The following is a 22,194-nucleotide window of genomic DNA, read 5'->3' on the forward strand; positions in this document are numbered from 1 at the left end:
CTACACTCAGCTGCCCGGCCAGAACGCCGCCGCCGTCTGCTCGTGCCACCAAGCCGCCTGGTTTACTTCTCCCGACCAGAGCTGGCCAGCTCCGGTCGCCCGGTCAACCAACGTACACCACGACCTTTGGTGAGACTGGCGCCACTCCTTTCGTCAGCTTGTCGCCGCGTCGAGACTGTGGTGTGTCCCTGCCGTCGTGGCAAGCCTGGACTCGCGCACTACTTAGCTCCATACTAGCCCCAAATGTGTGTCTTGATGTGTATTTGAGTGTTTCTTTTATGTTTGCTATTTTCTTCTATTTATTTTTTAGCCTTCTTTAGTTCCATTAAGCGTTTGTGTGTGTGTTCGAAACGAACGGCTTTGTCCTCAATTGGGTTCTCGGAGGCTCCGCCTAAGAGAACCGTCAGAACCTTTTGAGTACACGAACCTTTGCCCCCATAAGTGGGTCATCACACTGTCCTAAGTAGATGTATTCCCTTACCCCTTCCAGTGCTTCGCTACCTATCGTAAATTGCTGTTCTCTTCCGAGACGGTTAAACATTACTTTAGTTTTCTGCTGATAAATTTTTAGACCCACCCTTCTGCTTTGCCTGTCCAGGCCAGTGAGCATGCCTTGCAATTGGTCCCCTGAGTTACTAAGCAAGGCCATATCATCAGCGAATCACAAGTTACTAAGGTATTCTTGCAAGTTACTAAGGTAGCCTTTAGATAGCTGCGTTCTAAATCAATGTGATTGTTGTTCACGCTCGCTTTCCACTTGGCTCGTCGCGGTCGTGCAGCACGTACATGGCACACAACAAAGTGCTCCGCTGTGTGATCATGGAGGCGAGCGAACTTCGTCATGCCGGCGGGGCTCTGCCAGCTCGTGGCCTCAGAGATTGCACCGTTGTCAATGCAATCTCGGATGCCATGCTCAGCTGCCAGCCCGTGCAGCCCGCTGCAGACTGAGGGAGAAGGGAATGCACAACCTAGCCGTGACCCCCCGAGATTGTTACGAGGAGATCTCGAAGGCAAGGCCCAGCTGCGGCTGCCTGTACGGCCTGCCGTAGAGAGAGAGAGAAGTGAATGCACCAATTTTTTGCACTGGCGCGACTCGCACAGGCTTACGCACAACTCACAAGATTGTGCCAAGGAGACCTTGGAGGCCACGTCCAACTGTGCCTGCCTGCGCAGCGCACCAGGCTGTAGAAGTGAATGCACTTATTTTTTAATCTTTCACACCATCGCATGTAGCCACAAAGCATGGCGGCGGCGCAGCTCGCACAGCCAGGCTAGGGTGCCTCGATGTCAGCGACACCTCAAGCGTGTTATCGAGGCACCCTAAGCCAGGCACGCGCAAGGGGGAGAGGTCATTGGAGAAGTGTGATAGCGAGCCGCTGCATTTGCGCAGGTCGACAGCTACACAAAGCTACAGTAGTGCGGCGCTGAGAAAGACCAGTGTTGCTCAACGGCGTATTCGACGTGTGGGTGCAGGAGTTCTAAAATGCGCGTGCGGAGAATTAACATCGAACCCTGCATAAAGCAATGTACTCAGTGTGTAACGATCGGGTATTTTTGGTTTCAGAGACGAATCTAGTTCGTTATATTCATTGGCAGGACGATTTCACCTCATTAAAACAAAGTTTTAAATACATGGATCTCTATAGGAATTTCAAGAGGAATTTCATTTATTTCATTATATCCATTATTTCCTTACATCCAATGTCAATAAAACGAGGTTTGTGTGTACTGCTAGCCATGCTCTGCCTGCATGTGAACAGAAGAGTAGCCATGAAATCAGTGTCTATGTATGGGAACACTGAATAATGAGCTCCGAAAAACTTAACGGAAACCTCAATGTGAGCATGCATATGCCCTGTGATGAGCACCTCTTTTAGCTTTTGTATAGTACACATATTCCACTCTCATCCTTTATTCTGTTCAGTCTCCTTAATCAAAAGCATTTTGACAACATAAATGGTACAATATTATGGGGAAAGTATCATACTAAATAAAATTATTTCCCATGCAACAACTGTGTTGCTCTTGGCTTCACTCATTATTGATAGGAAATAGTAAAGCATGTAGATGGCATTTAGATGGCATTTTGTGCCTGGAAAAAGCAATACCCAGCTAACCACACACAGTGAAGCATATATAAAACATGCTCCCACAAAGACACATAGTCATGCATCCAGAGAAAACTTACATAGCTCTTTAGCCGGAAACCCATGATGGCAAATTGTCCAATATGGTATGGACAAAAGGCTGCATAGAAACAAAGCAGATTATGCATATAAGAAATTTCAGTTCAATAACTTGTACTTAGTAAACAAGAGCTGCCATTGCCTCAAAGGCACAGGATGTCAGCACTACTGCCATCGAACCTTACTTGAAGCTTCACCCATAAGAATAAACTTCCCGTACATGCAGGTAAGAGAACATTACCTTTATGATTCCACCTAATTCAAATGTGTTAGCAGAAATAAAGATGTTATGGCACATTCGACTGGTCGTCTTTCAGGAAGTGCTACGAAGGTCATGTAATGTAACTAAGCTTTAGTGCGAATAAGTGCGTTTCAATGACAATAATAAAGCTAAATTATCACTGCAACACCCACTTACCTTGCAACGCACTTTAAACAGCGTATTTAGTAATACAGCTTTAAAACTTCTACAGGTAAGATTATTAAGCTGTCTTTAACGTTGGAGTGCTCTAAAACAACCAGTCGAATGTTCCTTTAACATCTTGGTCAGTCACCCTAGTGCACCTTAAACTTCTGTAATTCAATTTAGTACGATACAATTTGTTTAACAATACACTTACCTGCGCCTCCCTCATTATGCAGTTTCATGCAGAAATAATTCATCGAAGAATAGGCCGCATCACCATACAACAAATATTTTCAAAATACAGTTTCCTAGAACAACTGAAGATATGAACTCGGTGGGAAACTGATGTGATAAAAAAAAAAAAGAATTCTGACTACTAGCTTACGAACTATTCTACCACTCCCATCATAAAAATGCCTAAAATTCTAAAACAATGTTTATGGTTGTATATAAATGCTCTGATTTCATAGCAAGATACTTTTGTGAACATTAAGGGTCAATTTGAAGTGCTCTGCAGAAACCCTCTAGTCTGTAGAAGATTCTTAAAATTCTGAATCCTTTTTTAATCAAAGCAACTAAGCTAATCAAAATTAATTTACTGTATGTACGCATACAGACAACCATGCACAAGTTGTCTACATCAGATTGTGAATGTGCCATGCACTACATTTGAAACCTCCACTATAATGCAAATAATTAGTTTCATAATCTAGCTGCTTCTCATACATTTTCATTAACTACCTTCCCCCCTGCCTCAACTATCCCAGATATATTCACACTGTCAAGGTTTCATTTTGCAAGTCGAATTCATTCAATACAGTCAATGACCGATTTTTTTTTGGACATGCATAATAATTTGTACGTCTTCATGGCACTGCCACGTCATAGAGCCAATGTATAAGGATGTTTGAAATTTCAGATGCGGAAACACTTCGCCATTCCATTTTTCAGACTTTTTGCAGTGACCCCAAAATGGCATTAATGAAAACCACCACCGCCACCATTTTGATTACCTCGCAGCCTTGAACTAGCACTCTCACACGCCAATCTGCTGGCAGCTGTAGTAGTCAACTTGCGTTAATGTTAGATCTACCTGCTTCCCTGTTCGCAATCAAGCTTCCTGTTGTTTGGTGCCATATTTTTCATTTAAAGCATTCACCGCTGTCAGCAATGGCATCAACTCCACCTTCGTTATCCTCGGCGATAGTGTCAAAGCGCGGAAAGCACTACAAAAATCTAAGAACATTACGTAATACTGGCTCCAGAAAGTCAGCTTCGCCGCAATACAGCTGTGTTAAACGGCGGTCAAGCATAAGCAATATCAATGTATTGCGATGAAACATACCAAGAGTGCAAAGGAGCCACTGTCACAGGCTATACACAAACACACCCGCCTTCTCCTAGCACAGTACAAGCACCAAGATGCCTAATTAGTGTACTGGCAGGCATTTAAAGCTACTTCATACGTGGCTGCGACGATCTGAGCCATTGATTATGTTATAATGAAGAAGAATGCCTGGACATAGGCAGCAAAATTGCCGACAGCATCGCGTGCCGCAGATGCTCGAGCTTAGAAACTGTACTGTAAACCTCCTTTATATTTCGTGGAGGTGCCGGGTCCCTTTCAACTCTACCATCCTGGAACTCTGCATTCGGATGCTACCTTCCGCCATGCCAGACGCCGACCAGCAGACGCTCCCGTCACCGCCTGTTCCCTGCACTGGCTCTATTCACTAGCGGGATCCTACCATCTTCAGCGGGATGGACGACAACGACATTGAAGACTGGCTTGCGTCCTACGAGCGGGTGAGCACTCATAATAAATGGGATGACTCGACTAAGCTAACCAACATCGTTTTCTATCTCGCAGGCGTGGCCAATCTCTGGTTCAAGAACCATGAGGCGGATTTCCGAACGTAGTATACATTCAAGGCGCCTTTTACAAAGGTATTTAACCGTCCCGCCATCCAAAAACTCTGAGCTACACGCGCACAGGACAAGGATGAAACATTCCCCAATTACATGATCACCTGAGTGATCACCTGAGCGTGATCAGGTGATCACCTGAGTGTCGAACAGGTGATCACCTGAGTGTCGAACAAACGGCCTTACCGCCGCCTATGACGAAGCGAGGTGGAGGCACAGCCGGGAATATGGACATACTTGCAAAGTGCTTGCCGTTTTCATCTTGTTTTGCCACTCAGCTTTGTCACGGAACACTGTACTAAGGCTGTTTGTTCGGCGCTGTTTTGATATGGTTAAATAACTGGCCGGGGGTACGCTTGCGCATTTAGTGATATTTGTTATTCGTCCTACCACGCGGTGCCCGCAGGTTAAACCGTTCAGCATTCGTGTTAAATCACACATGAGGCGTTACGGAAATATTTTCATGCTCGCGTTAGAGTAGTTGAACTCGGCGTGTAAAAGCTTCGCTCTGCAGATTTCGCACTCACACATTGCTACCAGCAGCGAAATGCCGCAAAAACGAGCGTCGGCACAGCCGCGCCCGTGGCAAGGCGAACAGGCTCAAATAATGAAGTAACGTTGTGAGATATTGAACTTGTCAGCATTTGACATGGTCTAGCCCAATACAGGCATCGCTGCTGGACAAAACATTTTCCTTGCCTTTGTACCTAGAGAACTAGCTATGCATCACGCATGGCAAAATTATTATTTGAAAGTAATTATATTACATTACTCATTACTTTCTTATTACAATCATCGATTTGAATTACATTACCGATTACCGCTTTCAAAAATGGTATTACTTTACGATTGCTTCCAAAAAGTTTTCATGCATACAAGAAGCAAAAAGCAAAGTTTAAAGGGACGCCAACCTTTCTTCAAGGTAACATACACTTGCCAACATTTCATGCCCTCCCCCCCATGTTCCTCCACGACACCTCACGACACTACCAACGTTCTGGCACCGTACACAACTTACTGGCGCATATTTAATGTAATTAATAAATTACTTTAGCCATGAAATTACAGACACCAAATAATTCGCATTACTAAATCACTAGACAACTAATCCATCACATAAATTACTGAAAAAGGTATTTCAATTACTGTAGGTAATCCAACTGTTGTCATGTTTGCTGATATACATAATATGCTGAAATTCATGACCTCCATGCCTTGCACTCTTTCAGGTTCTAGCAGAGCTCCTTGAGAACCGAGGCCCTGATGAACCTGTTCCACTACAATCACCAATCGAAGAGTTTGAAGCAGCCAGTGTGACACAGGAAGATAATGTTGAAGAGTTTGAAGTAGCCAAACGCGGCACTTATGTTCGCGATAGTGTATCAACAGCAAAAAAACACGTAACTTTAGACAAGCAGCGGTAAGGTACTCGACATCGCGGAATTGCACCCGTGTTTACAATCTAATGAAGAGTTAGTGCTTCGGCATTCTTCCAGCAGCAAGTTCCCAGTGACACTTTAGCACGTTTTTACTCCCGTCATTGGAACGTGCAGCTACATGAAAAAACATACGTACCAGCTAAGACTTCCATCGCGCGAGAAAGTACACACATCGCACTCGCTGTTGGCACACTCAACATCGCCGTTGCCGCCATCGTATTCTGCATCGGCTGTCGATTCGAACATGTACGGCAAAGATACAAGCTGTCCAAGACAGCGAGAACGAACGTTCCATAATGCTTACAACTCAGCTGTGAAGCCAGCACAGAACAGCGTGCTACGCTCTGAAGCAGCGGCGCCGACCGGCGATCCCCGTGAATGACGTCACAGCGGACCCGACCAATCACGGGCAACAGCGGCGTCCACGCGATGCCCTGAGGCGCTGGTGCGCGTTTTCTTGCAAAAAACAGCGGCTTGCATTTGTTTCCGCCCTTTTTAAACGAGATATTCGTGTTCTGTGGACTCAAAACTGTAGAATGCTGCAAGAAACTCATTTCTTTCGAAAAGTGTTTCAGCTTCCCTTTAAGATAGAAAGCTGGGCTAGTTGGTGGTCATTCGTATAAGGGGACATCGCACTAGTGCATAAAAAGGAGACGGATAGGAACATGAAAAAGACACACCTTTTTCCCGTTCCTGTCAGTGTCCTTTTTTACGTGCTAGTGCGATGTCCCCTTATACGAATAACCACCAAATAGCCCAGCTTTCTGCCTTAAGTGCTATGTTAGCTTTCGAATTTAAAAGACCCATCTGGCCGCCTCGCTCGCTGGGCCCTGCGAATCCAGGAGTACGACATATGTGTCGTGTACTGTTCCAGGCAGAAGCATACCGACACTGATGCTCTTTCCCACTCACCACTCTTGCTAGAGGCCAATCACGAGTCCCCCTGTGAGTGCACGTTGTCATCTCTTGACTTTGTTGCTATTGCTGCCAAACAACACAATGACCCCTGGATTGCATCCCTTTTCGACCTTCTCTCGGATACCTCAATAGTTTTGGCCTCTTGGAACACTTCGACGCCAAGTTACTCATTTTGCGATTCATGATAAGCTCCTATACCAATGCAACTATGCACCAGAGGGACGTACGTGGTTGCTCGTCATCCCGAGAGCCATGAGATGAGAGATCTGTTCCTCGTTCCACTCGGACCCCCAGTGTGGCCACACTGGCGTTTTCAAGACATGTGAGCGACTTTGGCACCGCTACTACTGGCAGGGGATGTACACCTTCGTTCAGACTTTGTCCGCTCTTGCCATGAATGTCAGCAATGCAAATCTCTGCTGCACCTCCCAGCCGGTGAACTCCAACCTCTGCCATGCCCATCTCAACCATCTGATCGTGTCAGTGTCCATCTATATGATCCACTTCCCTTGACCACGTCTGGCGACTGGTGGATTATAGTTGCTGTTGACCACTTAACACGCTATGCAGAGACTGCTGTCCTTTCACCTGCGACAGTGCAGGAAACCGCCACTTCTATACTGTGCCATTTTGTGGTTAATCATGGAGGCCCTCGTGAACTCCTCAGTGACCGAGGCTGCGCCTTCCTGTCTAAAGTCATTGAAAAATTGCTTGCTGAATGAGCTATTGTTCATCGCACATGCACCACCTATCACCCGCAAACCAATGGTGCCACAGAACGCTTTAATCACACCCTTGGTGACATGCTCGCAATGTACATCGCATCCAACCATTCCAATTGGGGCCTAGTTCTTCCATTCGTCACCTACACCTACAATACCGCAACGCAAGCCACTACCGGTTTCTCCCCCTTCTACCTTCTTTATGGCCGTCATCCTTCTCATACAATCAATGCCATTCTACCCGACCACCCAGACCCATCAGAATGACTGCCAATCTTGGACACCACAAGACAAGCTGAAGAATGTCGTCAGTTGGCCCGCCGCGCCACTTCGGACGATCAGAATTGCCAAAAATCAAAACACGATGCTCGCAACTAGACTCCAACTTTTTTTACCGGGAACTCTCGTTTGGCTGTCCGTACCAACCCACACAGCAGGACTCGCTTCAATACTTCTGCCTAAATACAATGGACCAGACTGCATTCTGCAGCTAACTTCTCGTGCCAACTACCTCACAGAGCCACTCAAACTGCCATCTGACATGCGTCGTCATAACCACAAAGTCGTCCACGTCCAGTGGGTCAAGCCCTATCATGATTCTGCCGCCTCATCTTCAGACTAAGTCACCAGGATGGCTCCTTTTTCTGATGGGGCATTGTAATGAAGAAGAACGCCTGGATATAGGCAGTAGGACCGCAGACAGTATCACGGGCCGCAGATGCTCAAGCTTAGAGACTGCTCGGTGAAGCACTCTACCCATCATCAGGCCGTCGTGTATTAAACGTCCTTTATAATATTGCTACGGCATGAGCCGGGCGAGCAGAAGAGAAAGACGACGTTAGCTGGTGCAGCCTCGGGACGCATCTTGACTTCACCATCAATCTCGTCCCTTAAATAAAGCCGGTTTAACATTAACCGTAACAGTTTTGTGGTGGAGGTGCGGGGTACTTCGACCAAGACGACAGAGCTGCTGCAGCAAGTGCCACGCCGGAGCCGACGCCTCGCTCGACTGCCTCCAACACCACTTGAGATCCCGATGTCCTACAGCGGCGACCAACAGCCTTCTCTGGCTGCTCCAGTGTGAACAACCGGTGCCTGGATGCATCAAATGGAGCCCCGCCCTTTCTCAAGAAAATTCGGCGAGGACGTGGAGGAATGGCTAACCCACTACAAGTGTGTGAGCAAGTACAATGGCTGGAACTCCACCTGCTCAGCTCGACAATGTGGTTCTGTTCCTCACAGACACTGCGCTAGTGTGGTTGGAGAACCATGAAGATACCTGCACAACATGGGACAGCTTCGTTACTCACCTCACAGAGTGCTTCGGCAATTCCACCACGAAAAGGAAGCGGGCAGAGCAGACACTGCTGCAGCGCGCTCAAGTCCCAGGTGAGACCTGTACTACGTACACAGAGGCAATCCTGAAGCTTTGCAGAGGATGGGTACAATTATTTAATCGGAAAGAAGAGTCTCGCCTCGGTCGCCGACCTCATCAAGCATTGCCGCACATTTGAGGCCTTGAAGCTGCGCCGTATCATGCCAAAGTTCGGCAGGTTAGCAAATGTCACAACGGTGGCAAGCGTTGACGAAAATGACAACTACAGTTTTCAATTTGACCTTGCGGCAAAATTGTCCGCGAAGAACTTGAACTACACACCAAAGGGGCGGATGTCGAACAGCTTGGCTACGCTTCCAACCAACCTCAAGAACGTGCATCTGGTGTGCCCGCATTGTCTGCCATGCCAGGCGTTGCAGAGTGTCAAGTCGATCAGCTGCGACAGCACCGACGTACCTTTCCCGGCGACATGACACACGATCAACGAACTCGTCGAGCTACCACCACGAATCTCAATTCGGAAGATCGCGTTTATTATTCGCAGCGTCCCAGGGTTGACCCCGAGGCTTACAACGTCGATCGCACATCGCCTGTGTGTTACGGCGGTGGCGCCTCAGGACACATTGCTTGTTTTTGTCGCCGGCGCCGACAGACAACAACATATGGCCCACCACCAACTTGGCCCAATTCTGAACGTGACAGTTATGACGATCGTTGGCCGACAGATCCTGATACTGCAAACACCACAGGCGCGCCACCCCGGAATACCTTCCGTCAATATAGTAGAAGGAGTGGCTCGCCAGCTTCAGACCGCAGCCTGACGCCCCCAACCAGTCGCCAACGCCGTTCACCCTCACCCCGGCAACGTGCTATGTCGCCACCGCCGTTGGGAAACTAGCCGGCGCAGCCGATGGAGGTAAGGTCACCGGACAGTCTGCGTCTCTGCGAAATACTCCTCTGCCTATTATGATGGTGAAGAACAAAGCGCGTGTATTAATTGATAGTATACCTGCAACAGCATTAGTGGATACTGGTGCTACCGTTTCCGTCATGAGTGTGACTTTCAAAAAGAGGCTGGGTCGGAAAGTTATGTTCCCATGGAATGGTGATGTGACGTTTCGTGGTGTCAGTGGAGAGTGCCTAGTTCCCCTGGGTATTTGTGTTGCAAGTGTTTTGTTCGGAGGAGAAGATCTTAAAACAGAATTTCTCGTACTACCGCAGTGCACTCATGATGTGACTGTCGGGATTGACTTTCTTCAGGATTGTGGTGCATCCGTTAACTGTGGCACAGGCGAAATTACTTTGAATAGCGCGCTTCTCGCCACCCTTGCTGACACATGCTTACCAGTGAAAAACTATTGTGTTGTTTCGAACGATTTGCTGCTACCGCCTTGGTCGCTGTCACGTATCCGTCAACTTCACTGCTGCCGATCTTTCATAGTTTGACGCGCAACTCCAGCCACTTACGTCGAGCTGCGCAAAGAAAGATGTACTTGTACCGCGCTCTGTCGTGAGAGTAGTGAATGGCGCCTCAAATTTGTGGGCTTTCAATTGTTCTTGCGTCCCTGCTGTTCTTTTGCATGATATGAAGATCGCTGAATTTGACGAGATTACTTACAGCTCCATTACAGTTCTAAGCGAGGAGGAGCAGTCTCATACTAGCGATCCTCACCAAAGCACTTCTGAAGAGCAGATCCTATGGATGATCAACAAGGCGCTGCCCTCACATGAGCGCCACGCTCTCACAGAAGTTTTGTGGGCACATCTTTCTGTATTCGATTTCACACAAGACGACAAGCAGGCTTCACTTCTGCATTCTCGTGCTCGCCACAGAATTGACACCGGATCTGCGCACCCCATTCGGCAAAAGCCTTACCGCGTTTCTTCAATAGAGAGGACAGTTATTGCTGAACAGGTGAAAGACATGCTGCGGAAAAGTGTTGTTCAAGAGTCCTCTAGTCCGTGGGCAGCACCAGTGATCTTAGTAAAGAAGAAGGATGGATCGTGGCGGTTTTGCGTTGATTACAGGCAACTGAATGCGGTCACCAAAAACAATGTGTATCCACTTCCTAGAATTGATGATGTCATCGATTGTTTACATTCTGCTGCCTACTTTTCATCACTGGATTTGCGATCAGGGTATTGGCAGATACCCATGCACCCAGACGATAAGGAGAAAACGGCCTTCGTGACACCAGACGGTCTTTATGAATTTAACGTTATGCCGTTTGGCCTTTAACGCGCCAGCAACATTCAAACGATTCATGGATACTATCCTCCGAGGAAATTTGGAAATTTGTTTGTGCTACCTCGACGATGTGGTGATTTTTGGCAGCACATTGAGCGAGCATAACAGCTGTCTCAGCCTTGTTCTGGATTGTGTCAAACAAGCCGGCTTGATCCTAAATTCCAAGAAATGTCGTTTCGGGGAAACCGAGACATTAGTACTTGGGCATCTGGTCGACAAAAACGGTGTGAGGCCAGATCCACGGAAGATTGAGGCAGTCAGCTCCTTCGAAGCACTGAAGTCAGTGCTGGAGTTGAGGAGTTTCTTGGGCCTGTGCTCGTATTTTCGTCGCTTCGTCCAAAGATTCGCCGACATGGTGTACCCCCTAACATGTCTTCTCCAAAAAGCCATCCCTTTCAACTGGACATCGGCTTGCGACAACGCATTCCGCCAGCTAAAGTTTCTACTGACGTCAGGGCCCATATTGCATCACTTCGATGCATCCGCACCTACGGAAGTGCACGCTGATGCCAGTGGCATCGGCATCGGTGCCGTACTAGTGCAACGTCATCAAGGAGCTGAACACGTTGTGGCTTATGCTAGTCGCTCTTTGACTAAGGCGGAACGCAATTACACTGTGACCGAGCAAGAATGCTTGGCAGCTGTTTTCGCTGTCCACAAATTTCGGCCCTATATCTACGGACGCCCGTTCACTATCGTTACTGACCACCACGCGTTATGCTGGTTAATGAACCTTCGTGACCCGAGTGGACGACTGGCACGTTGGGCTCTTCGACTGCAGGAGTACGACTTCGTTATTTCCTACAAGTCCGGGCGTCGCCACACAGATGCGGACTGTCTCTCCCGCCTTCCTCTGACGACGACGGAGTGTGACAAAGACAATTTTGATGACTGTTTTGCTCCCATTTCTTCTACATTCCCAGACTCGATGACTTTCAAAGCAGAGCAGGAAAATTATATTAGTTTGGAACCTCTATTTGTAGCCGCATGGCGTCCTGGAGCCACCGGTCGATTTTGCGTCCGTGACGGCCTGCTTTACAAGACCAATTATTCGGCTAAAGGTGCACGCTTCCTTCTGGTGGTGCCACAGAGCCTGCGAACGGACATACTGAGAGCCATGCACGACGATGTGACCTCTGGCCATCTAGGATTCATCAGAACTTTGAACCGGACACAGGAGCGTTTTTACTGGCCCAGAATGCGGGACACAGTCAAGCACTACGTCGCCAGTTGCGAACAATGTCAACGCTACAAGTGCCCTACGACCGCTCCGCCAGGTCTTCTCCAACCTCTGCCGCCGCCTCGCCTGCCCTTTGAACAAGTGGGTATTGATCTTCTGGGCCCATTTCCCCGATCATCTAACGACAACCGATGGGTGATCGTATGTGTCGACCATCTGACCCGTTACGCGGAAACGGCGGCCGTACCATCTTCAACAGCTGAGTCTGTTGCGACGTTTTTGCTTCGATTCATTATTCTTCGACATGGTCCCCCCCCCCGTGTCATCATTAGCGATCACGGTCGTCAGTTCATTGCGGATGCCATAGAAGAACTGCTTCGTCTCTGCAGTTCGCAGTTCCGTCATTCAACGCCTTACCACCCTCAGACAAATGGGCTTGTAGAACGTACGAACAGAACTCTAACTAACATGCTGGCCATGTACATATCTTCCGATCACAAGGACTGGGATGACGTACTCCCCTTCATCACCTATGCTTATAATACTGCAAAGCATGAGACGACCGATTACAGTCCTTTTTATCTCCTTTACGCACGTTCAACGCTAAGCTGCATTGACACTATACTACCGTTTGACTTTCACAGCGAGTACTCTGTTGCCAAGACGCTTTGTCTTGCCGAAGAAGCCCGGCGTATCGCTCGTCTTCGTACTGTGGCATCGCAACACCGATCAAAAGAGCGCTATGACAGCCGACACCAGTTTGTCTCTTACGCTAAAGGAGACTTTGACATAGTAGTTCTGCGGAAACCCGCAAGGTGGAGAGAAGTAATGAATAAAGGGAAAATCAGACATCCACCCGTTCGTAGCAATTGCTACAAAGGAAACCCATACGGGTTCCTCGAAAGAAAAGCCTCATAGTTGAAGAAAAATTCGTCCTGGTCTGGGACCAGGACCGCCATTGTCCCAGACCAGGACGAATTTTTCTTCAACTATGAGGCTTTTCTTTCGAGGAACCCGTATGGGTTTCCTCTGTAGCAATTGCTATAAAGGAGACTTTGTGTGGTTGTGGACTCCGGAACGTAAACGCGGCTTATGCGAAAAGTTTTTACCCCAATACACGGGCCCATTCGTTATTGTAGATCGCTTGAGTGACTTGACGTACGTGGTGGCACGCTTGACGTCCGCTGGTCGTCGGTCTAGCCGGACCCAGTTAGTACATGTTGCCCGTCTTAAGCGGTTTCACCCTACGCTTTCCGGCGGCGAACAAGATTTTTTTTTCTTCTCGTGAGTACATTACATGCATTGAAACAGTTTCTTCCGTATCAGTAATTAATAATATCGTTAATATCTGCAACTTTGCAGCAATAATGTAGCCATGTTCACTTTGAGGGGACAGAAACAGATGGGCGCGCTTAGCTACCAGTGACATAGAAAAGCATGGCGGGCATGCTGCAGAAACTGCTGCATTTGTCTTCACTGTTATCCTAATACGGCACATTTCCACTATGGGTGGGCGGATATCTTAGCTGCGTTACAAGCGTCGGCGTATGAATAGGGTACACTTCTAACGTATCAGTGTAAACATGGCCACTATTGTTGCCGCTCGCGATTTGTTGTGTGCCCACGAGTGCAGATGAGAAGAATCAAACGATGCCTTTGTTGTTGTTGTTGTTGTTGTTGACCACAACCATTATAAAGCCTACACATAATAAAGGCAAGTTTGGTTGTAGCTTTTTTTTGTCATGGAAGTGCGGAAAAGTGATGAAAGGAATGAAATGGGGCATCTGCTAAAGAATGTTTGGTGCGTGCAGACCGCTTGGTTTGTTTTGAAGAGTCATTCACGTAGCATTCGACAGATGGTTAGCGCGATCATTATTAGCTAGACTTGGCACACGACATATCACTGCGACAAGTTCAGGATGCGATCATTACATGGGAAAGAAAAAAAATAGAATTTTGACGACAAAATTCAGGGGTGCAATCATTACGCAGGTGCGATCATTATGCGAGTAAATACGGTAACATATAACTGTTATAAAACAGCATGCTGTGATAAAATTTTTGCATGAGAGCTTCAGGAGCTACAAAATATTTTCAGGGATTCTTTATTGATTGCAAGACTGTTCTGATAAAAGAATAAATAGGCCCATGATTCATCAACATATTTGACCACTAAGAACAAATACAGCCATGATTACATAGCCTGCATGTAAAGGCCCAAGATTGCAAGATGGTGAAAAAAACGTTCGTGAGAAATTCACAATGACAGGAAAACCACACAGTTTTATCTGTATGGCATTAATTTCAATATCCTGAGAGTTGGAACTTACCGAAGACAAGAATGAAGAGAGTGTTGAGGGAAACAACCCAAAATACGTGTTCCTGCAAAAGACAAAAATTATTAAACATTACAGCTAAAGTAACACATTTCTGACAGCAATGACTCTTTGCACCCAACTTAATGTAGTCAGTTACAACTTCATACAAGTACGGTCACACACATCAAAAAACACAAAAGATTGTTGTCTCTCATTTTCTAGAGAACAATGTCTGCTCAGTGAGCAGTGGAAACACTGAACAAGCACAGGGCCTCGGGATCAGAGGGCCCAAAGATTTTGCATTTCCAATACCATTCTGCATAGGGGTTGATCCCATTCTCTATGTAATGGACGATCGTGTAGATTGTGCTTAAGAGGCTTTGAGAATGGCGAATGCCCCAGGAAGCCGGAAGGTCTGCTGTAACATGACATCTTTGTCACAAAAGGAGCTTTCGCGGCCCAAGTGAGCTTTACGGCACAAGCCTGAAATCATGAAGTTCAGTTACCACAAATCGGCCTAAAATCTGCAATTCACAAAAAAAATTGGGACCATACTATTAGTGGAGTCTACAGTTCTTTTCGTAGTGGTGTGCAAATGTATGAATACGGTAAAACCTCATTCATAAGTTTTTGAAAAGAACACAAGAAAAAACATACTAACCAGGAAAACGTACGATCCGAAGTCGCTAAAAAATTTAGCAGACTCAATTGTATTTGACATCTGTGTAATGCAAAGCGTTGTGCGAATCACTGTGCCACGAGATGCTGACCTGTGCTGAGCTGGTGGGGCCCAAGTGGCCCGAGACACACATTCTCGTTTTTACGGCTTCAGCAAGCTCATGTCTGCACTCTTCGAATTCTGCCCAGAGTCAACAGCTTCTTCAGACGGAAATCTTGGCACACTTGGCTTGCGAAACAAGCTGGCGAGGCCCGAGCGGCCCAATACGGGTGTTGTTCGATCTGTTACGCCTGACACACGCATTGCCGTTTTTATATTGCATAGTGCTTCCGAAATGATATCGAGCTGGTTGTCTTCGCCAGAATACGATGTCGTCATAGCAAAACAAGATCCTCACTTCGAGCCGCCTGCAGCAGGGAAGGGCAGCACGTCTGGGTTATCGTCTTTTAAAAGCATACAGTACACTTTCAACCGCACTACGCCACACGTGCTGCGGCAGGATAGGTGAAGATGGTTAACACAATAGGGTCGGCGGCTATAGCTGCGAATGCATTGCACGATGACCGGCGAGAAAAATTGCTGGTACCAGAAAAGGAAACAGTACATGCGTGCTGGCACTTTCATGTGACACGGCAGGGCGAGTGCTATAGGAAAGCGACTGCAGTGGGCAGCTGTTCTCGATCGTGCATGCCTCGTGCTTTTTCTTGTTTACATGGGATCTAGTGGCCTGTAAACATTTCGTGCTATCGCAGTTTGGTGATATACTGAGCATTGGTGCTGTAAAATGGTGCTTTCATGGAACAGATCAACCAACAAAAAAAAGCCAAATGTATGGAGTCATTTCTTGTGTACTAAATCGCTCATCATTAAGTTAATTAGGAATCTGCCACTGTAATAGCCGATTGCCATAGTAGGTTCTGGTTTTTACCTTAATAAAGTTCCTAGCTCTTAAAGGGACACTAAAGGTTAATAATAAGTCAACGTGGACTGTTGAAATACCATCCCAGAAACCTCGAAACGCTTGTTTCGTGCGAAGAAGAGGCTTATTTTAAGAGAAAATGCATTCTGAAGCGTCCGCGTAGCTCTAGCGCAGTTCAAATCACCCGCCCCCGATCGAGGAGTATTGACGTCATGGTCTCATAGTGACGTTGCGCTGTCGGTGAGTAAAACGGCTCCCGCAGATGGCGCTACCGCTTTTCTGCGCAAAACGAAAACGCGCGGCCAGAAACAGAGCCAAGACAGAGCCGACAGCAGCGCGAAAGCGGAACTATGGTGGCTAGCGGAAGGGAAAATGCGCGACGATAAGCTTGTTCTTTATTTTATGACGCCAACTTCGACGCTCGTTGCAATGGACGACTCTGACAACTACACATTGCCTCGCGATGCTGGGGTCGTTGGCTCGAGATTTAAGCACTGATGAACGTGACCTGCTGCTGAGGGCTCGCGCTACCGGCGTCGTTACGTACTACTACGCCGGCGGCCTGCGTTGAAAGGCACTCCACGCGACTCCACTAAGTCGGCATTGAACTCGTAATCCTCTGGACGAAAGTGCAGCGAGCACACTATATGATTTTCCGGCTCTTTGCCAGCGCGCTGTGGCAGAGGTACGGCACTTAACCATTTCGAACGGAGAGGTTCACTCGTTGGCACACAGTGATAAGTAACGTTGGATTCGCCGCTGCAACTGCCCTTGGCCAAGTTCCGCGGACCGTTCGCGCATCCCACGACATCACATGGACGTGGCATTCTCGCTGCTTGTTCCAAATGCAAGTTTCGCGAGCCAGCAGGACCACCACAGCACGACGCGATAAAGAAACAACTAAAACTCCAAAGCGCACGCAGAGTCGAGCGAAAACGAAACCTTTCGATCACCCGCACTACTCAAGGGTAACGTGAAAATGTTATTTTTTCTTAGAATCGAATAGAAGTAGGCAAGTAGCATTTTCTTCTGTCTTATAATCTAATGAAATGATCTTTTTAATACGAGTTTTTGAGTACTAGCGACATAAATTATGAGGAGTGCTTTCGTCATCGGGCTAGTACCGGAATGTCGCTGGGGGGTCTCAAATCGTGTCATGCATTTACCTCAATTTCTCGGTTACTAAAGCTCTGTTCGCGATAATATTGACGCCTTAGACGTTCTAGAGCATTGCTTTATCACTTTAACTTGACTTTCTGGTAACCTTTAGTGTCCCTTTAAGGTGTAATTAGTTGTGGTATTGGTGTACATAAAAAAAAGTTGTCACAATTACTTTTGAATTCTAAAAATGTTTTGAATAATGAATGTTTAAATAGGTACATTCACAAATCTAATATCTGCTATTCAGTGTATTCTGGGAAAGATCCATGGCTGGTGCATAGTTGTGAGCAGACTTCCACAGAGCTAAGTCACAACATCACATCAGTACAAGATCCTTCGGGATCATTAAGGACAATTGAAACAGCCTATATGCCATTCAAACCAAAGGAATGGCAACAGGAGCAGTGCACACGGAGAAGCCCAAAGCAAAATCTGTTTGCATTAAAACCCAAAGTGCAGGAGTGTGTGTAAAAGTCATAATGAGCAGCCACCAGAAGAATGGCAAATCATATTCGAATGTCTTAAATGCATGCTGTGTGTTCCCAATAACAGTATCAGAAACACGCAAATTGCAAACCACAAAATAGCTATGTTATATATATATATATATATATATATATACTGTTAGATACGGGACCGTTTCCTGAGCCTACTTCGAGTTCCCCAGACCACATCGAATCGCACCACAGCTAATTAAGGAGCGCAGAAACACGGATACCACATTCCTGAGGCACGGCACGTGCAAACAAGTTGGCGGACCCCACTTCGTGTGCAGCCGGTGGAGCTATTCACTGCTTGACTCTTCCCGAAAGTGATGCGAGAGCCTGGCACTGTTGCGGGTAAAGTGGGTCCCGAAGCAAGACGGCTGTAATGCGCCATGAAAACCTGGTGGCGTCGCCCCCATCCATCTATTGTGACGGGGCATTGCAAGTCAGCAAGGCAAGACCGCAGGGAGAAGAAAGCCCTCGGACAAACACACGAGCAGTGACTCTCTTCGCCCGATGTGACTCCATCGCACGGGTGCCTACCATTGGCTGAACGTGACGTGTCTTCGAGACACCGAAGGGCTTAAAAGACGCAGACCGGGAGCAGCAAGGGAGCATTCCTAGAGCTTTCCTTGATTCATCTCTTGCGAACTTCTTGCGGCGGGCCGCAGCGTCCGAGTTGCTGCCGGCCCGTAATGACTTTACCACTGTTAATTGACGCTCACTGTAAATAATGTAAATAAACCTCCCAAGTGTTTCATCCCGAAGTCCTCCTCAACTCCTACAACTGGTTGCTAGCGGTGGGATCGCCTCCAAATGCAACAACTGGTGGCAGCGCTACGGATCAACCTTCGTCGAGAGAAATCCTGAGGAACCCGGAACAGCGAAAAAGAGCCTTCGTCCAAAGGAGTCGCGAGGAACCGGGAAGAGCGAAGAAGAGAGAGCCTTCGTCGAAAGAGGTCCTAAGAAACTGGGAGTAGCGAAGAAGAGCAAGCCTTCGACCCAGGAAGTCCCGTGGAACCGGGAACAGCGGACCAATGAACCAGATGGCAGGGTGCTGCAACCGTAAGTGAGCGCGTGGTTTTTTTCCTTTTGATTCGCCAGACTCAAATGTTGTGTGCTCATTTTGATAGTTCTGGGAATCGGGAATTTGTTGCATTGTGTGTTTGCACAAATTAATTAAGGAAAACAATTCTAACCACCAGCCAGGGCAGCTGCCATGGATCTTGGAAGGTTGACGAGGTTAGACTTGTTGTTGGTGTGCGACGATTTGGGAGTTGAGGCAGACAAACAGATGAAAACGCCAGCTATCATAAAGGCGATTAAAGATAGTGGTAATGATGATAAAAGCATTGAGCTTGCTTGGGAGGCGATACAAGAACCACGGGAGCGTGAGCGTCGTGAACGTGAGCGTGAGCGTCACGAACGTAAGAGTGAGCGTAAGCGTGAAGAATGTGAGAATGAACGTGAACATGCCTATCAGGAACGTAAGCGTGAGCGTGAGCAAAAGTACGAGAGAGAGAAGGCAGCACTGATCAAAGAGATACAGTATTGTGATCCGTTAATGGCACAGAGACAACGGCTGTCTGAAAATTCTGTAGGTAGTACAGAGCGAAAGAATGAGGAAGTGTCTAGCGGATTTTTGCCAAAATCCGACGAGAAGAGTAGTGCCTGTGAGATTGGCTGCACATTCATAAGTGAAGGGAAAAGGCTAGCTGCTAACGATGCCTTAGTGGCAACAGAGGCCGTTAAAGGCCGCAGGGAGAGCGATGAGGTGCTGTGCCAACAGATGACTGTAGAGACAGCTAGGCCAGCTGCGAACAAATTGGCACAGTTACCGCGCGTGTGTGTCACTTGTAATGTTAGCAAGGTTGCTAGCGAAGAAAAGGGTACTGCTGACCCGACAGACACGAGCACCCATGTCGAGTCAGATCTCCGTGCCGAAGTGAAGTGCGAGCTCAACGATGCAGTTGAGGGCAGCTCTCAGGATTGCGAGCTACGTAGCTCAAGAGAAGACAACTGCATTGTTCAGGGATTGGTGCAGCTCTCCGCCAGTCTAGATAGCCTAGATAGGGATGATTCAGTTATTAATCATTCGGACTGTGCGCGTGAGACAGCGATCGATACCGACGGGCTGTGTGCCGATGCACAGCGTGAGCTGGGCAATGCAGTAGAGGGCAGTTCGCAAGAGTGCGAGTTGCATAACTCGAGTAAAGCCTGCTGCATTGTTCCAGAGTCAGTTGAGCTGTCCGCCAGTCGAGGCAAAGTGAGAGTAGATTTAAATGTAAATCACTCAGACTGTTCGGGTAAGAGACCGATCCGGGCCGACGAAATGTGTAACGGCCAGCACGAGGCGCCAGAGGACGGCATAAAAGGGAATTCCCAGAGAAAGCGCCGCAGAAAGAAGCGCCCTAAAGATAGGAATGCGGTGACTAATGTAGCGCCGCCAAAGACGGCGAGAGACCCAAAAGGGCAGGGCGCAAGGAAAAGAAAGGTGCGGTCGTCATTGACGATTTTGACGCATCAAACACGTTCGAGCCACCGGTCAAAGGGGGACCGAGAAGCATGTTCTGCACGGACGGGGACAAAGGGCACGGGGCAGTTAAATTCCTCGTCGTTCCGTCGTTCTTTTCGAAGCTCAGCGTTGTGGGGGATCCACTCTGCGTGTGGCTAGGGCTGAAGGCGAGCTCCGGATCTAGCCCCACGCAGTCGCCTCGTGGTACTCCCAACCCGTAGCGCGGGAATCGCGGCTACGCTGGGTTCGGACAAATAAGGCAACCAGCGGTGTCAACGGTAACAACGTTTATTGCTATTAGCAATAGCGAACACTCGCAGAGGGACGTCCTCTCAGTAATAGTACTAAAAAGGCTTGCCTCGTTGTCTGGGTGGGTCAGACAAACGAGATCACTCACGGGATGCAGCAGGTGCTGTCGTCCAGGCGGTCCAAGGTGTCGGCGTCCCAAGAGCGCGAGTCTCTCCCAGTGGCGCGCTTTTATGCTTTTTTATCTTTTTGCGAGGGGAAGTCCTCCTCGCCCGCCGGATAAGTTTCCCTTTCCCGTGAGCCGCGTAGGGGAAGAGGGGTACGCGCGTCATCAGAGCGACGGAGAAAGGGAGGGCGCGTAGTGCCTCTCTCCCATGTCTACGCCGGCCCGTCCCGTCGCCACGTGCGAACGGGACGCCGCGGGTACGCGGGAGGAAATGGAGGCGGGTGCTCCCTACAGCGTGTAGTACAAAGAAGCGCAAGGTGGCAAGACGAGACCAGGTGGGGAGTAGCGACGCAGTCAATCGAGGTCGTGATGAAAACGGGGCGCCAGGACGCAAATTGGCAGGAGACTAACGTCTTGGGGGAGCTGATAGTGAGTCAGCCCTTTTGTTGTTCTTCGGTAGCCAGAGTAGCTTTCGGACCGCGACCACCTCGGGTACGGCTCAAAAGTATGAGTCAGTCGAAAATGTTTGAAACGGGAGGCCAAGAGAGCTTCCGTAGAAGTGCAAGGTGTTGTTTTGTTTTATTTTTGAGCACTTGGAAATTTTCGCGATTTGAGACTAGGATTTCTTTCAATATGTAAGGTATGAGCTCTGTTTATGCTTTGTTTGAGAAGCTCGAGATTTAAAAGACGCGTTTTTTTTGTAAACATGTAGTATCGCGAGGTGTTCATTAATAAGTAGATAGGCTTTCTTTTTTTTGTGTGTGAGTAACCTGAGCGTCAAGGTTATCGTTGAGAGGCCTATCATAGCGCGCGTTTTAGTTAACCTTCTTTTTTTTATAAGCGTTTTCTTTTTTTTTCTAAGGTTAAGCGCGTAGATTTTCAGTGAGTGCATGATTTGCACTGAGAAGCGTTCTTAGTTCCATTAGCACGTGTCCTGTGCGGACGGAAGGAAGCAGATTTTTGACTGGGTTGCTCGTGTGTGTTGAGGGCAGCCGTATCCTGACTTCTCTGGTTAGCGTGCCTGGAACTAGTTATCAGAAGACGCATTATTTTAAGGGTTCTGCGGAGTGCTAAGTCCCGCAAGTTTATTTGTTCGTTTAGGTTACGTGTCCTGTAGGGAATAAAGGAAGAAACGCAAGTAAGCATAATGAAACGTTTGCCTACGACGCAAGTACGCGTTCTGATTAGTGACCACAAGGCTAGCGCGCTTGTGATTGCGTACTTGTGAAGATGGCCAGACTGTTCAGTGGCACCAATACGTGAGATAAGTACGCCACTGTGTCAGGGTTGGAAACATGCTGTTCGAGTAGTTGGGCCACTTAAGTTATGTTAGGCTGTTTTCAT

General features: G+C 47.8%; 1 protein-coding gene across 2 annotated transcripts in view; it reads right to left on the reverse strand.

Annotated features, from left to right (window-relative positions):
- LOC126543881 (E3 ubiquitin-protein ligase MARCHF6) overlaps positions 1-22,194 on the reverse strand; it is a 170,886-nt gene that overhangs the window by 77,515 nt on the left and 71,177 nt on the right. For both annotated transcript variants that reach the window (XM_050191013.2, XM_055061931.1), the window contains exons 10-11: positions 14,692-14,743; positions 2,189-2,247 (exon numbers count right to left, since the gene is read on the reverse strand). In XM_050191013.2, the coding sequence (XP_050046970.1) occupies positions 2,189-2,247; positions 14,692-14,743 (111 nt within the window). The remainder of the gene's footprint in view (positions 1-2,188; positions 2,248-14,691; positions 14,744-22,194) is intronic.

The sequence above is a fragment of the Dermacentor andersoni genome, chromosome 1 (assembly GCF_023375885.2).
Source record: "Dermacentor andersoni chromosome 1, qqDerAnde1_hic_scaffold, whole genome shotgun sequence".
Lineage (NCBI taxonomy): Eukaryota > Metazoa > Arthropoda > Arachnida > Ixodida > Ixodidae > Dermacentor > Dermacentor andersoni.